The sequence below is a fragment of the Salmo salar genome, unplaced genomic scaffold, assembly GCF_905237065.1.
Source record: "Salmo salar unplaced genomic scaffold, Ssal_v3.1, whole genome shotgun sequence".
Taxonomy (NCBI): domain Eukaryota; kingdom Metazoa; phylum Chordata; class Actinopteri; order Salmoniformes; family Salmonidae; genus Salmo; species Salmo salar.
Window position 1 is genome coordinate 40,296 of NW_025549938.1, and position 17,565 is coordinate 57,860.

Sequence of the window (17,565 nt, forward strand, 5' to 3'; positions counted from 1 at the left end):
ACAGTCCTTCTAGACTCCATGTTAGATCAACTATTATACAGTAGAGAACAGTCCTTCTAGACTACATGTTAGATCAACTATTATACAGTAGAGAACAGTCCTTCTAGACTCCATGTTAGATCAACTATTATACAGTAGAGAACAGTCCTTCTAGACTCCATGTTAGATCAACTATTATACAGTAGAGAGAACAGTCCTTCTAGACTCCATGTTAGATCAACTATTATACAGTAGAGAGAACAGTCCTTCTAGACTCCATGTTAGATCAACTATTATATAATAGAGAACAGTCCTTCTAGACTCCATGTTAGATCAACTATTATACAGTAGAGAACAGTCCTTCTAGACTCCATGTTAGATCAACTATTATACAGTAGAGAACAGTCCTTCTAGACTCCATGTTAGATTAACTATTATACAGTAGAGAACAGTCCTTCTAGACTCCATGTTAGATCAACTATTATACAGTAGAGAGAACAGTCCTTCTAGACTCCATGTTAGATCAACTATTATACAGTAGAGAGAACAGTCCTTCTAGACTCCATGTTAGATCAACTATTATACAGTAGAGTGTGACATTCTCTGTGTTTATCCACTCGTATGAATAAAATAATGCTGCTTTTCTAATAACCATCTTGGTTGGATTCATGCGAGTGACTGATTGACTGTACATGGGAGGAATCCACACTATCACTGTACATGCAATTCCCCAGTACACCCAGAACATTGCTCTGGGAACCCAAAGGAGTATCTCAGTTTCAAGGTAAGAAGCCTGGTGTGGTATCAGTCAGTCTCATGCAGGAACCAACCGTGCTTATATGACTTGTTTGTGTCGCAGTATAAAGGGTCTCAAATCAAATCAAACTGTATTAGTCACATGCTCCGAATACAAGAAGTGTAGACTTTACCGTGAAATGCTGACTTACAAGCCCTTAACAAACAGTGCAGGTCAAGAAGAGTTAAGAAAAATATTTAGCAAGAAGACTAAACTAAAAAGTAATAATAATACAAATTAGCATCAGCTTTATATTGAGTCAGTGAACCTCTACAACTGTGATAATTAAGATTGATTCATTTCCTTTGAATTTGAGTCCTTAGTGGTGAATTTCCACAACAACAGAGAGAAAAGTTATTCTGTTATCAATTCATTGTATTGTTATTGCATATGTTTTGTTATTTTATTACAATGTATTATTACATTTGCATTGTTATATATTGTATGTACTTGACAAGGTAAACAGAATGAGCAGAAAATAGTTTATGATTGAAAGTACTTATCATAATCCTATTTAGCAGTTGAGAGAGTACCGAGGAGGAATCCTATTTCTCACAGATCCATCTGTATTTATAGGAACAGTCATAGTCCCACCATTCTCCTTTGTCTGATGTCCAGGAGTAGAAATACACACAGTTCTCAGCTCTTCCACCATTAGGATCTCCACTGTTCCAATACCTGTAGAAGATACAACACATAGAATCAGGCTGTCCACTGTTCCAATACCTGTAGGAGAAACAACACATAGAATCAGGCTGTCCACTCTTCCAATACCTGTAGGAGAAACAACACATAGAATCAGACTGTCCACTGTTCCAATACCTGTAGAAGAAACAACACATAGAATCAGGCTGTCCACTGTTCCAATACCTGTAGAAGAAACAACACATAGAATCAGGCTGTCCACTGTTCCAATACCTGTAGGAGAAACAACACATAGAATCAGGCTGTCCACTGTTCCAATACCTGAAGGAGAAACAACACATAGAATCAGACTGTCCACTGTTCCAATATCTGGAGGAGAAACAACACATAGAATCAGGCTGTCCACTGTTCCAATACCTGTAGGAGAAACAACAAATAGAATCAGGCTGTCCACTGTTCCAATACCTGTAGGAGAAACAACACATAGAATCAGACTGTCCACTGTTCCAATACCTGTAGGAGAAACAACAAATAGAATCAGACTGTCCACTGTTCCAATATCTGTAGGAGAAACAACAAATAGAATCAGGCTGTCCACTGTTCCAATACCTGTAGGAGAAACAACACATAGAATCAGGCTGTCCACTGTTCCAATACCTGTAGGAGAAACAACACATAGAATCAGACTGTCCACTCTGAACCTACTACTCCAGACAGTGATGTCATAGTGAAACATAATTCATGAATGTCTTACTTTGTGGTCAGTGGTGTGTCGTCCACCCATTTCCAGGTCCCCTCAGAAACAGAGTCAGTCAGACCAATCCAGACATAGTTCTTTACCCCGCATAACCAATTGACTAATGTCTGTAGTTGTAGGAGAGAGACAACATCGTTAAAACATACCCATTACTGCTCTCTCTCTATCACTCTTTTTTCTCTCTACCTCACACACACACACCTGTTTCTCTTGGCTGTTGATGACCACCAGGTGTGCTCCTCTATTTCTGCAGTCCTGTCTGCTCTCCTCCCAGGATTTGGAATCAGTAGAGACGTAGTAACAACTGCTACCAAGCTTCTTCCATCCTTGAGGACACACTGTAAGTTGAACATTTCTTGCTTTAGTCACTTTAATACAACATTGAATTAAGTATCAATCAAAACTCAAGGAAGACACTAGCTAATGGACGGTTTGGAAGTTATAGTTTTTTTCTCACATTTTACATTTAATATAAGTTAAATTCCTGTCTGTTAGTGACATGTGAACTGATACAGAGACTGTCAAACAGAACAGTCATGAGACTATTTGACTCACCTTTCTCAACTAAAGATTGTTTCAGACGTTCTGTCTCTTTCTGTAGCTGGTCTCTCTCTTCGGTCAGGGTGTTGTATCTGGTCTGTAGCTGGTCTCTCTCTTCGGTCAGGGTGTTGTATCTGGTCTGTAGCTGGTCTCTCTCTTTGATCAGAGTGTTGTCGATGGTCTGTTGCTGGTCTCTCTCTTTGGTCAGCGTGTTGTTGCTAGTCTGTAGCTGGTCTCTCTCTTCAGTCAGGTTGTTTCCGTTGATCTGTAACTGGTATCTCTCTTTGGTCATGGTGTTGGAGCTGGTCAATTGGTTTCTCTCTGTGAAATAATACGATCAATGAACAAGGTAACAGTGGAAAAGTTAATCAGACATTACCAAGGTTGGGGTCAGTTGCATTTCAATTCCAGTCAATTCAGGAAGTACACTGGAATTCTAATTGAATTCCAAATATCTTCAATGCTTTTCAAATCATGAAAATGTGGAATTGGAATTTGGTGTACTCTCTGAATTGAATTGACTGGAATGTAAATGTAATTGAACCCTGGTTGTTACACCACTGATGATGAAGAATGTTTGAGTGAGAACATATCAACTCACGGTAGAGTAAGAGGCCTATGATCCCAGCCAGTAGGAGAACACACAGCAGCCCCAGACACACTGCAGCAGCTCCAGAGTATCTCTTCCACCACTGACAAAACACTGAAGCACAAATTATTACCATAAGAACTTGCTCTTTATCAGCGTTGTATTGCCGTCTGCTTTTGTGTCCATTTGCTGTTTGAATCACTGAGGGAATAACACAAGCTTGACAAGGGACAGAACACCAGAACTGAGTTCCAGCACCTCACATTTTATTCTGCTTGAGTTCCAAAACCTCTTACAGAATATTGGCTTTAACATATTGCAGAGTTCAGGCACCCAAAATGAGTAGTGGAACATATTTTAATCCACATTTTATTTGTCATATGCTTCGTAAACATATGCTTGTCACACCGGAATCTGTTTCACCTGTCTTTGTGCTTGTCTCAACCCCCTCCAGGAGTCGCCTATCTTCCTCATTATCCCCAGTGTATTTATACCTGCGTTCTCTGTTTGTCTTTGCCAGTTCGTTTCATTCGTAAACCCTACCAGCGTTTTTACACTTGCTCCTCCTGTCTGTTTCTAGTTCCTCTTTTCTAGATTTCCCGGTTTTTACCATTCTGCCTGCCCTGACCCTGAGCCTGCCTGTCATTTCTGTACCTTGTCACACCACCCTGGATTATTGACCTCTGCCTGCCCTGACCCCGAGACTGCCTGCCGTTCTGTACCTTTTGGACCCTGATCTGGATTACTGACCTCTGCCTGTCCTTGACCTGTCGTTTTGCCTGCCCCCTGTTCTAGTAATAAACTTTTGTTACTTCGACATTGTTTGCATCTGGATCTTCCCTGAAACGTGATATGCTAATAGTGAAATGCTGACTTACGGATCCTTTTCCAACAATGCAGAGTTAAAGATACAACATTTCAAATAGTGATACAAGGAATAAATACACAGTGAATTACAAAGAGGAATAAGAAGTCAAAATTGCGTGTTGTGGCAGACAGCAGGGAAGGGTGATTGAAGGGAGATATCTTGCAGCCCGCTGGCTCTACCCCCGAGACCTATATGGACTTCCTGCCCCAACGAGGCAAGCCTATGGATTGTTAACCTCTCTGGGCTAGGCGGGACGAATTCGTCCCACCTACGTAACAGCCACTTGCAGCCTGTGGCGCGATTTTCAAAACCTTAAAAATCCTATTACTTCAATTTCTCAAACATATGACTATTTTACAGCTATTTAAAGACAAGACTCTCGTTAACCTCTCTAGGCTAGGCGGGACGAATTCGTCCCACCTACGTAACAGCCACGGCTATCCTGTGGCGCGATTTTCAAAACCTTAAAAATCCTATTACTTCAATTTCTCAAACATATGACTATTTTACAGCCATTTAAAGATAAGACTCTCGTTAATCTAACCACACTGTTCGATTTCAAAAAGGCTTTACAACGAAAGCAAAACATTAGATTATGTCAGCAGAGTACCAAGCCAGAAATAATCAGACACCCATTTTTCAAGCCAGCATATAATGTCACCAAAACCCAGAAGACAGCTAAATGCAGCACTCACCTTTGATGATCTTCATCAGATGACAACCCTAGGACATTATGTTATACAATACATGCATGTTTTGTTCAATCAAGTTCATATTTATATCAAAAACCAGCTTTTTACATTAGCATGTGACGTTCAGAACTAGCATACCCCCGCAAACTTCCGGGAATTCGCTAACATTTTACTAAATTACTCACGATAAACGTTCACAAAAAGCATAACAATTATTTTAAGAATTATAGATACAGACCTCCTCTATGCACTCGATATGTCCGATTTTAAAATAGCTTTTGGTGAAAGCACATTTTGCAATATTCTAAGTACATAGCCCAGGCATCACGGGCTCGCTTATTTAGACACCCGGCAAGTTTAGCACTCACCATAATCATATTTACTATTATAAAAATGTCATTACCTTTTGTTGTCTTCGTCAGAATACACACCCAGGACAGCTACTTCAATAACAAATGTTGGTTTGGTCCAAAATAATCCATCGTTATATCCGAATAAGCGGCGTTTTGTTCGTGCGTTCCAGACACTATCCGAAATAGTAAAGAAGTGTCACGCGCTTGGCGCAATTCCTGACAATAAAATTCAAAGTATTCCATTACCGTACGTCGAAGCATGTCAACCGCTGTTTAAAATCAATTTTTACGTCATTTTTCTCGTGAGAAAGCGATAATATTCCGACAGGGAATCTCCTTTTCCGCAAACAGAGGAAAAAAATCCCAAAGGCGGGGGCGGTCGGGGTCACGCGCATAAGCTAGTGTCTCTTGATGGGCCACTTGAGAAAGGCGATAATGTGTTTCAGCCTGGGGCTGGAATGACGACATTCTGTTTTTTCCCGGGCTCTGAGAGCCTATGGAAGACGTGGGAAGTGTCACGTTAGAGCAGAGATCCTTAGTAAATGATAGAGATGGAAAAGAAGTTCAACAAATGGTCAGACAGGCCACTTCCTGTAAAGGAATCTCTCAGGTTTTGACCTGCCATTTGAGTTCTGTTATACTCACAGACACCATTCAAACAGTTTTTGAAAATTTAGGGTGTTTTCTATCCATATGTAATAAGTATATGCATATTCTAGTTACTGAGTAGGAGTGGTAACCAGATTAAATCGGGTATGTTTTTTATCCAGCCGTGTCAATGCTGCCCCCTAGCCCTAACAGGTTAATCTAACCACACTGTCCGATTTCAAAAAGGCTTTACAACGAAAGCAAAACATTAGATTATGTCAGCAGAGTACCAAGCCAGAAATAATCAGACACCCATTTTTCAATGAAGCACATTTTGCAATATTCTAAGTACATAGCCCGGCATCACAGGGCTAGTTATTTAGACACCCACGCAGTTCAGCCTTCACCAAAATCACATTTCCTATAAGAAAAATGTTCTTACCTTTCTTGTTCTTCGTCAGAATGCAGTCCCAGGACTTCTTCTTCAATAACAAATGTAGGTTTGGTCCCAAATAATCCATCATTATATCCAAACAGCGACGTTTTGTTCGTGAGTTCTAGACACTATCAGAATGGTAATCCACGGTCACGAGCATAGCGCATGGCGTGACAAAAAATGTCTAAATATTCCATTACCGTACTTAGAAGCATGTCAACCGGCTGTTTAAAACCAATTTTTATGCCATTTATCTCGTAGAAAAGCGATAATATTCCGACCGGGAATCTGCAATAAACTAAACAGCCGAATTAAAATACTCCACGGGGGCTAATCGCGCACGCGCCTCACTCCATTGTCACCTAATGGGACACTTGAATAAGATGATAATCTGTTTCAGCCTGAGGCTGCCTCGTCAACCTTCATGATTTTCCCGCGTCCTGAGAGCCTATTGGAGCCCTGGGAATTGTCACGTTACAGCTAAGATCCTTACTTTTCAATAAACAGATGCAAGACGCACGACTCCTTGTCAGACAGGCCACTTCCTGCATGAAACCTTGTCAGGTTTTTGCCTGCCATAGGAGTTCTGTTATACTCACAGACACCATTCAAACAGTTTTAGAAACTTTAGGGTGTTTTCTATCCAAACCTGAACAATAATATGCATATTCTAGCTTCTGAGTTGGTGTAGGAGGCAGTTAAAAATGGGCACATATTTTTTCAAAAATTCTCAATACTGCCCCCTAGCCCAAACAGGTTAAGCCAGGGAGTGTTTGTGGATAAAAGAGGAAGTGGGCTGCACAAACGGAGGAAGGACTGTGAGGGAAACGTGTGTTATGGAGAGTGTGAGCAAAGAGAGAATTATCTGTGTGATTACCCGTTGTGACCTGGACTGTCTGATTACCTCCACTGTGTACCGAACCGGTTTGGCTGAGGACCTGAGTTTTAGGATTACACCAGGAGAACAGAACGGACAACGAGAACGGATTGTGGATTGTGAACTGATTGCGGAATTCCCCCTTTTCCCACAGTGTTCAAATCTCCCTAATGAATTCCCCATTTGTATTCTAGTTGTGCTTTGTGTTCGTGTTTGGGTATTGAACGTGGTGACGTGGAAACCCCACCCCTATGGATGGAACATTGAATTTGGCATTTTTGCTATTAGCCAATAGAAATGCATTGAATAATATTTTCACTACATGGAACAACAGATAGTCATTTCCGCTATTAGCCAATAGAAACACATTGAATAACAGATTCACTACATGGAACAACAGAAATTCCCCCAAAATATCAAATGGAAGTTCTGAAGTGTCTAAGAAATGTAATAGAGAAGATCAGGAAACATTTTATTAATATTTTTTACATGTATTTATCCCCTTATTTTAGGCACTAAACTATCTCCATATATACGTCCATAAATGTTTTAAACTGGTACTGGGGACCTTCAGAGTCTTGTGAGGCTTGTAGACGTCCTAAATGGAGAACCCCATCACGTTTGTGAGAGTCTCATCTTTCAATAGAGTGGTTATAATAGTTTGTAGGCCAAACCGTTCAGATGCTACATACGATTTTGTGAGAAGATCCGATTTTCAGCATGTCTCATGGTCTGACAAACACCCCTCTAGCTCTGCCACCTTCCACCACAGATGCGGAAGGGCGGATGCAGTGGATTGAGATGTGGCCCATGCAACAAGCAGATATCTCTTTCTAAAACTGAAGGATGTTGATGGCGATTTTTGTATTATGTTAATTCAATTTCCACGCAACCATTGTAGGGTTGGTGTTAGGGTTGGGGTTAGGGTTAGGGTTAGGGTTAGGCTAAGCATTAACATTATATTTAAAATGACTACCTCATCTCTGTACCCCACACATAGAATTATCTGTAACATCCATCAGTCAAGCAGTGAATTTCAAACACATATTTAAACAAGCAAAGAGCAGGGGTGGTTTTCCAACGCCTCGCAAAGAAGGGCACCTATTGGTAAAAACTAAACATAAACACCCAGTCACTACAAAGATACAGGGGTCCTTTCTAACTCATTTACCAGAAAGGAATGAAACAACTCAGGGATTTCACAATGAGGCCAATGGTGATTTTTATGGGGTGCCACTAATCGTTAAGGACTGGAGAGTTTTTCAGGATAACAAATTACCAGAATGGAGCTAAGAACAGGCAAAATCCTAGAGGAAAACCTGCTTCAGTTTGCTTTCCACCAAACACTGAGAGGTGAATTCACCTTTCAGCAGGAAAATAACCTAAAACTAAAGGCCAAATACACATTGGAGTTTCTTACCAAGTAGACAATGAATGTTTCTGATTGGCCAAGTAACAGCTGTCCTAAGTCTGATTGTAAGACTTGAAAATGGTTGTCTAGCAATGATCAACAATCAATTTGAAAGAGATTCAAGAATTTTGAAAGAAGAATTGGCAAATATTGTACAGTCCAGGTGTACAAAGCTCTTAGAGACTCACCCAAAGACTCACGGCTGTGTGTGTGTGTGTGTGTGTGTGTGTGTGTGTGTGTGTGTGTGTGTGTGTGTGTGTGTGTGTGTGTGTGTGTGTGTGTGTGTGTGTGTGTGTGTGTGTGTTGAGCACTATACCAGGATAAACTGTTACCTGAATGTTGATCACCAACTCCATCCTTCTTGCAGGGCATGATGGGTCTTTTGTTGATGGGTATATGATCATCAATATTCATGGTCTCATCTGGTTTTTTCCCTTTAAATCCATCTCTGTTTTCATAGATTTCCTCTGACATCTTTACACAACTGTGCTCAAATGAAGTAACTTCTACTACTGTAACTTCTACTGCTGTAACTTCTCCTGTTGTAAACTCTGCTGTTATCTCAGTTGTAACTTATACTGCTGTAACTTCTACTACTGTACCTTCTACTGTTGTAACTTCTACTGCTGTAACTTCTACTGCTGTAACTTCTACTGTTGTAACTTCTACTGCTGTAACATCTACTGTTGTAACTTCTACTGTTGTACCTTCTACTGTTGTACCTTCTACTGTTGTAACTTCTACTGCTGTAACTTCTACTGCTGTAACTTCTACTGCTGTAACTTCTACTGCTGTAACTTCTACTGCTGTAACTTCTACTGTTGTAACATCTACTGTTGTAACTTCTACTGTTGTAACTTCTACTGTTGTAAAGTCTGCTGTTAACTCAGTTGTAGGTTTGTGTCTGTTCTCTGCACAGCTGGAGCCTCTGTGTGACTCAGTCTAATGTAAGAGACAGTTTTAACTGTCAACCTCATTAAAGGGGAAACTGTCTAACCAATAGTATGACACTAACCACCACCATGTGACTCCAGACTTGTTTTCTGAGAACCATGTTTGTTTCCCACAGTGTAGATTAGTTTGTATATTTAGTTTATATTAGTTTAGTTTACCACAGTGTAAATACATTTTAACATGTGATTAAAGCATTGAAGTGACAATATATTTACATGGAGTAAAATGGGACCCTGTGAATTCACACATCACAGAGCATAACTGTAGTTCTGAGAGGTTACGTATCACTACACAGTGGATTCTACTAATCACAGCTTGATGATGAAGAGTTAATTATTATCTTTGTAGTGTTGTGGCAAGAACTAAAACATGCACCTCTTGGGGTTCCCAGGACTGAGTCTGGCCCTCTGTGGTCGTCCATCAATGACCATGTAGAGTTTTATCATTCTATACGATCTCCTGTGTGACATGGACACCAGAGAGAATAGTTATTCAGAGATGTCTCTATCTTTCTCAGAGAGGGCCTGAGGTCTTCATTTACTGTATCCTGTGTGACATGGACACCAGAGAGAATAGTTATTCAGAGATGTCTCTGTCTTTCTCAGAGAGGGCCTGTGGTCTACATTTATTGTATCCTGTTGTGACATGGACACCAGAGAGAATAGTTATTCAGAGATGTTTACTCACACCTCTCCTCTTCCGGGGAGGGAGGGGTGTCTAAAAGACTAAGGTCACAAATATTTTATCTGTCTCTCTCCATCTCTCTCCTTCCATATCTGCCTAGCTGTGTCTCTTTCTGTATCTCCCTCTCTCTTCCCCCCACTCTGTCTGTCTCCCCACACAGCAGAGAAGTTTAGCCTAAAGTTTCATACCGCTACAACGTGATAGGTGCAGGACATAAACAGCAGAGAAGTTAGGTCTAACTCTTCAAACTGCTACAACATGATAGCTGCAGGACATAAACAGCAGAGAAGTTAGGTCTAACTCTTCATACTGCTACAACATGATAGCTGCAGGACATAAACAGCAGAGAAGTCTAGTCTAACTCTTCATACTGCTACAACGTGATAGCTGCAGGGCATAAACAGCAGAGAAGTCTAGTCTAACTCTTCATACTGCTACAACGTTATAGCTGCAGGGCCTAAACAGCAGAGAAGTCTATTGTTTTATACTGTTAGTAATTTAAACCATTTATTTTTCAGAGAGAGACTACATTTACTCTCACTTCTTCTCCTTCCCTCTTCCTCATTCTCTATCTACATCAAAACAAGTGGACAGACAGTAACTGCGCTGCACACTACTCTACCAACTCTCTGTTTATCAGAGGACAGTATGGTGTAACTAAGCACAGAAGTGTGAATGGGTGTAACAACAGCTCTGCATGGTGTCAATAAGAACAGAAGTGTGAATGGGTGTAACAACAGCTCTGTGTGAGAGTCAGCGTGTCACGTGCTTCTTACTGGAAAAAAGGCAAACGACTTACTGTAACTTGCATGTTGATCATTTGCATAAGACCTGGCTCGGATTAGAGCACTTCACTTCTCAAGGGCTGTGTCTGAGGAGTCCTGTGTGTAATATCCTACCTTCCTTCACCAGTAATAAGGGGTGTGTCTGAGGAGTCCTGTGTGTAATTCCTCCCTTCATTCACCAGTAATAAGGGGTGTGTCTGAGGAGTCCTGTGTGTAATTCCTCCCTTCCTTCACCAGTAATAAGGGGTGTGTCTGGGGAGTCCTGTGTGTAATTCCTACCTTCCTTCACCAGTAATAAGGGGTGTGTCTGAGGAGTCCTGTGTGTAATTCCTCCCTTCCTTCACCAGTAATAAGGGGTGTGTCTGAGGAGTCCTGTGTATAATTCCTACCTTCCTTCACCAGTAATAAGGGGAGTGTCTGAGGAGTCCTGTGTGTAATTCCTACCTTCCTTCACCAGTAATAAGGGGTGTGTCTGGGGAGTCCTGTGTGTAATTCCTACCTTCCTTCACCAGTAATAAGGGGTGTGTCTGAGGAGTCCTGTGTGTAATTCCTACCTTCCTTCACCAGTAATAAGGGGTGTGTCTGGGGAGTCCTGTGTGTAATTCCTACCTTCCTTCACCAGTAATAAGGGGTGTGTCTGAGGGGGGGATAAAGGTGTCACACATGAGGACTTTTTTCTCTGTTGAGATCATTTCCTTTTGAATTTATAGCCAGATGTAAAATGTTCCTGTTTTGACTAATAATAGATTGGGTTAGGTCTAATCTATACCAAATTAGCATACCCCCTGAGTCTCTTCCTTGTTTCACACCTGGTAGTTTGGTGGATGGGACTACCAGCTCTCTGTAACCTAGAGGGCAACCAGTGGGTTTGTCTCCTTTCTACCATGTTTCTTGTGGGATGACAATGTCCTTATTTCCAATTAATTTAATGAAGTCTGGGTTCCTGCTCTTTAGGCCAAAGGCCTGTTGAGGTCCTTGCCGCAGAGGCAGGGGGCATGGGGTGGACAGGAAGGGCACAGGTCTAATATGGGGGGGCTATATAGAGTGTGGCCGGGGTTTGCTTGGGGTGGTCTTAGCTTGTTGGGGTGTGGCTGGTGATGCTCTGGTCTGGGTGTAGGTCCTCTTGGAGTGGGTTCTATCGGTGCAGGTCCTTCAGGAGGGAGTTTTGCATGTCTGGGAGGGTGTCACGCTGCTGCCAACATACTGCCAACATACTGACTATACTCGACCCACTTTAATAATGGTAAAATTGATGTAATTAAATGTATCACTAGCCACTTTAACCTCTATGGGCTAGGCGGGACGTAATCGTCCCACCTACGTAACAGCCAGTGTAATCCAGTGGCGCGATTTTCAAATACGTTCCGCTACCGGAACACCTGCTTCAATATCCAATGATGGGCGTGGCGCGAATTACAAATTCCTCTAAAATCCAAAAACTTCAATTTTTCAAACATATGACTATTTTACAGCATTTTAAAGACAAGACTCTCGTTAATCTAACCACACTGTCCGATTTCAAAAAGGCTTTACAACGAAAGCAAAACATTAGATTATGTCAGCAGAGTTCCCAGCCAGAAATAATCAGACACCCATTTTTCAAGCTAGCATATAATGTCACAAAAAACAAAACCACAGCTAAATGCAGCACTAACCTTTGATGATCTTCATCAGATGACAACCCTAGGACATTATGTTATACAATGCATGCATGTTTTGTTCAATCAAGTTCATATTTATATCAAAAACCAGCTTTTTACATTAGCATGTGACGTTCAGAACTAGCATACCCCCGCAAACATCCGGTGAATTTACTAAATTACTCACGATAAACGTTCACAAAAAACATAACAATTATTTTAAGAATTATAGATACAGAACTCCTCTATGCACTCGATATGTCAGATTTTAAAATAGCTTTTCGGTGAAAGCACATTTTGCAATATTCTCAGTACATAGCCCAGCCATCACGGCTAGCTATTTAGACACCGACCAAGTTTAGCCCTGATCAAACTCAGATTTACTATTACAAAAGTTTCATTACCTTTGTTGTCTTCGTCAGAATGCACTCCCAGGACTGCTACTTCAATAACAAATGTTGGTTTGGTCCAAAATAATCCATCGTTATATCCAAATTGCGGCATTTTGTTCGTGCGTTCCAAGACACTATCCGAAATGGTAAATCAGGGTTACGAGCATGGCGCAATTCGTGACAAAAGATTTCTAAATATTCCATTACCGTACTTCGAAGCATGTCAACCGCTGTTTAAAATCAATTTTTATGCGATTTTTCTCGTAAAAAAAGCGATAATATTCCGACCGGGAATCTCCGTTTAGCTAAACAGAGGAAAGAAAACAAAGCTTTCGGTCGACGCGGGCACGAGCCTGAGTCTCACAGTACTGTAACCAGCCACTACTCAAACGCGCTACTTTGTTTCAGCCAGAGCCTGCAAAGCCACGATTCAGCATTTTGCCGCCTTCTGAGAGCCCATGTGAGCCGTAGAAAGTGTCACGTAAGAGCAGAGATCCCCTGTAATAGATAGAGATAATCAACAAGGCCAAGAAATGGTCAGACAGGGTACTTCCTGTACAGAATCTTCTCAGGTTTTGGCCTGCCAAATGAGTTCTGTTATACTCACAGACACCATTCAAACAGTTTTAGAAATTTTGGAGTGTTTTCTATCCATATATAATAAGTATATGCATATTCTAGTTACTGGGTAGGATTAGTAACCAGATTAAATCGGGTACATTTTTTTTATCCAGACGTGCAAATGCTGCCCCCTAGCCCTAACAGGTTAATGATGTGTTATTTACCTCGTCAGTCTCATTCCAAACGTCGTAAATTGTTGGTTATCTGCACGAACCCAGTCTTCACTATGAGTCATCCATATATCAATTGTCTTAAAATCATTTATTTACTAATCTAAGTAATTCACAAAAATGCATAACAAACAGTAGGTATCGTTACAAAGAAATGATAAAGGAATTTGCCCTAGTGGGCTAAACCGGCATGGCGGCTTGTTAGCCTCTTGGCGGTCTCGTCCCGTAAGCGGGATGGACATCCAGCGAAAAAAACTCCTATCGACATTAGCATAACGAAATGTAATTATTTATTTTTTTCAAATATAGGACTGTCTCATATCGTTTTATAGATACACCTCTCCTGAATCGACCCACGTTGTCCGATTTCAAAAAGGCTTTACAGGAAAAGCAAAACATTAGATTATGTTAGAGGAGTATATCGTAAAAGTAGCCACATAGCCATTTTCCGACCAACCACATGCATCACAAATAACCAAAAAACAGCTAAATGCACCACTAACCTTTTACGAACTTCATCAGATGACACACCTAGGACATCATGTTACACAATGCATGCATTCTTTTGTTCAATAAAGTTCATATTTATATGTAAAAACAGCATTTTACATCGGCACGTAACGTTGACTAACTATTTTCCCTCAAATGCATCCGGGGAAACAGTGCTACAATTTACTCAATTACTATTCGAAAACATTTTTAAAATGTAATATTGTCATTCTAAGATTTATAGATGAATATTTCTTGAAAGCACCTGTAATACCAGATTTAAAAATAACTTTACGGGGTAATCACACTTTGCGATAAAAGGGGATGCGATACTCAGAAAATTACCTAGTAAATACAGCTCTGCGCCATCTTGGAACAATCGCATATCACATCTAGTCTTGTATACTATTGTCAATAATACCTTACCTTTGGTTGTCTTCATCAGAAAGCACTTCCAGGAATCCCAGGTCCACAACAAATGTATTTTCGTTCGAAAAAATTACTCCTTTATGTTCCATTAGCTTGTTGTTGTTAGCACGTCTAAAGGCTGATCCAAAACCTCCGTCGGCCGCGGGACAGCTATTTCGACAAAAAAACATTTTTTTCCCATTTAGGTTCGTTCAAACATGTCAAACGTTGTATAACATAAATCTTCAGGGCCTGTTTCAACAAGAGAGCCAATAAGATTCGAGGGGGATGATTGTATTGTGTTTCAAAACGTTTCGAAAGGAGGGGGTAGACAGGGCCGCCGGCGTCATAATGGTGATGGCCCTCCTCCTGTGACCAATTTCAACAGCGTGTCATTCATTCAGTTTCCACAGTAGAAGGCTCAAACCACTTTGTAAAGACTGGGGACATCTTGTGGAAGCAATAGGAAGTGCTCAATGAACCATAGCTCACTGTGTGATTAATAGGCAAAGATGTGAAGTTGAGTCCACAATTCAGAATTCCACATCCTGTTACGATTGGTCTCGGGGTTTTGACTGCCATATGAGTTCTGTTATACTCACAGACACCATTCAAACAGTTTTAGAAACTTTAGGGAGTTTTCTATCCACAAGTATTAATTATATGCATATCCTAGCTTCTGAGTTTGAGTAGTAGGCCGTTTAACCTGTTTAGGATAGGGGGCAGTATTGACACGGCTGGATAAAAAACATACCCGATTTAATCTGGTTACCACTCCTACCCAGTAACTAGAATATGCATATACTTATTACATATGGATAGAAAACACCCTAAATTTTCTAAAACTGTTTGAATGGTGTCTGTGAGTATAACAGAACTCAAATGGCAGGTCAAAACCTGAGAGATTCCTTTACAGGAAGTGGCCTGTCTGACCATTTGTTGAACTTCTTTTCCATCTCTATCATTTACTAAGGATCTCTGCTCTAACGTGACACTTCCCACGTCGTCCATAGGCGCTCAGAGCCCGGGAAAAAACAGAATGTCGTCATTCCAGCCCCAGGCTGAAACACATTATCGCCTTTCTCAAGTGGCCGATCAAGAGACACTAGCTTATGCGCGTGACCCCGACCGCCCCCGCCTTTGGGATTTTTTCCTCTGTTTGCCAAAAGGAGATTCCCTGTCGGAATATTATCGCTTTTCTACGAGAAAAATGGCGTAAAAATTGATTTTAAACAGCGGTTGACATGCTTCGAAGTACAGTAATGGAATACTTAGAATTTTATTGTCACGAATTGCGCCATGCGCGTGACACTTCTTTACTATTTCGGATAGTGTCTGGAACGCATACGAACAAAACGCCGCTATTCGGATATAACGATGGATTATTTTGGACCAAACCAACATTTGTTATTGAAGTAGCAGTCCTGGGTGTGTATTCTGACGAAGACAACAAAAGGTAATGAAACTTTTATAATAGTAAATATGATTATGGTGAGTGCTAAACTTGCCGGGTGTCTAAATAGCGAGCCCGTGATGCCTGGGCTATGTACTTAGAATATTGCAAAATGTGCTTTCACCAAAAAGCTATTTTAAAATCGGACATATCGAGTGCATAGAGGAGGTCTGTATCTATAATTCTTAAAATAATTGTTATGCTTTTTGTGAACGTTTATCGTGAGTAATTTAGTAAAATGTTAGCGAATTCCCCGGAAGTTTGCGGGGGGTATGCTAGTTCTGAACGTCACATGCTAATGTAAAAAGCTGGTTTTTGATATAAATATGAACTTGATTGAACAAAACATGCATGTATTGTATAACATAATGTCCTAGGGTTGTCATCTGATGAAGATCATCAAAGGTGAGTGCTGCATTTAGCTGTCTTCTGGGTTTTGGTGACATTATATGCTGGCTTGAAAAATGGGTGTCTGATTATTTCTGGCTTGGTACTCTGCTGACATAATCTAATGTTTTGCTTTCGTTGTAAAGCCTTTTTGAAATCGGAGAGTGTGGTTAGATTAACGAGAGTCTTGTCTTTAAATGGCTGTAAAATAGTCATATGTTTGAGAAATTGAAGTAATAGGATTTTTAAGGTTTTGAAAATCGCGCCACAGGCTGCCAGTGGCTGTTACGTAGGTGGGACGAATTCGTCCCGCATAGCCCAGAGAGGTTAAAATGGGCACAAATCTTTTTCAAAATGCGCTGTGGCGCCCCCTATCCTAGGGGAATGCCAAGAGGTTTTAAACAAAAGGGGAGTGTGGGTCAGCTGAGAAGGCACTACAGAATTGATAAATATTAACAATTGAAATGCTAATCCTTTGCACATGAACGCTCACTCATTTGGGAACAATTGCAATCAATATATATATTTATGCTCAGTGTGTCGCCGGGATCTTTGTTGGAGAGTTTGGTTCTGTTGGAGAGTTTTGTCCTCGCGTTCTCTCTCTCTCTCTCGTTTAGAATGGATATTTCAAAGTGACATTCATTAATGTCGTTATAGGATGGATGTTTCATCGGTCTTCACATTCAATGATACCGAATTCCTAGCTGCAGACTAGTAATTAATATCAAAGACTTGTTATTATTCTGTTGGTATCAATAGTCTAAGAGTTTAACCACGTGGTATGGTTAAAGTTCCGAACGAGGAATGCATGGTCAAACCTTGGCCCTCTCGTTCTCGATGTAAGCTGGTCTGGTGATAGAAACCCTGGGTGGGGGTTATATTCGTAATGACAGAAAAAGTCTGTCTCATGACGCCAGGTCCCGTCTTTTCATGGGGGCGTGCCGATGACTTGGTAAAACTCTAAACAGAAAATACAATTCTCTCACATTAACATCTTACAAGCATCCCAACATATTCCAAATAGCTTTATCTTTATTCATTAATTTTGTAC

At 40.8% G+C, this 17,565-nt stretch overlaps 1 protein-coding gene across 1 annotated transcript; it reads right to left on the reverse strand.

The window, feature by feature from the left end:
* Nucleotides 1-1,148: 1,148 nt before the first annotated feature.
* On the reverse strand, nt 1,149-9,485 carry LOC106610425 (asialoglycoprotein receptor 1-like). The gene is made up of 6 exons (XM_045713603.1): nt 8,864-9,485; nt 3,319-3,420; nt 2,733-3,038; nt 2,379-2,515; nt 2,175-2,284; nt 1,149-1,453 (listed from the first exon to the last, which is right to left on the reverse strand). The coding sequence occupies exons 1-6, from the start codon at nt 9,003-9,005 to the stop codon at nt 1,321-1,323; spliced, it is 930 nt and encodes a 309-aa protein (XP_045569559.1). The 5' UTR covers nt 9,006-9,485; the 3' UTR covers nt 1,149-1,320.
* Between the last annotated feature and the right edge of the window lie 8,080 nt (nt 9,486-17,565).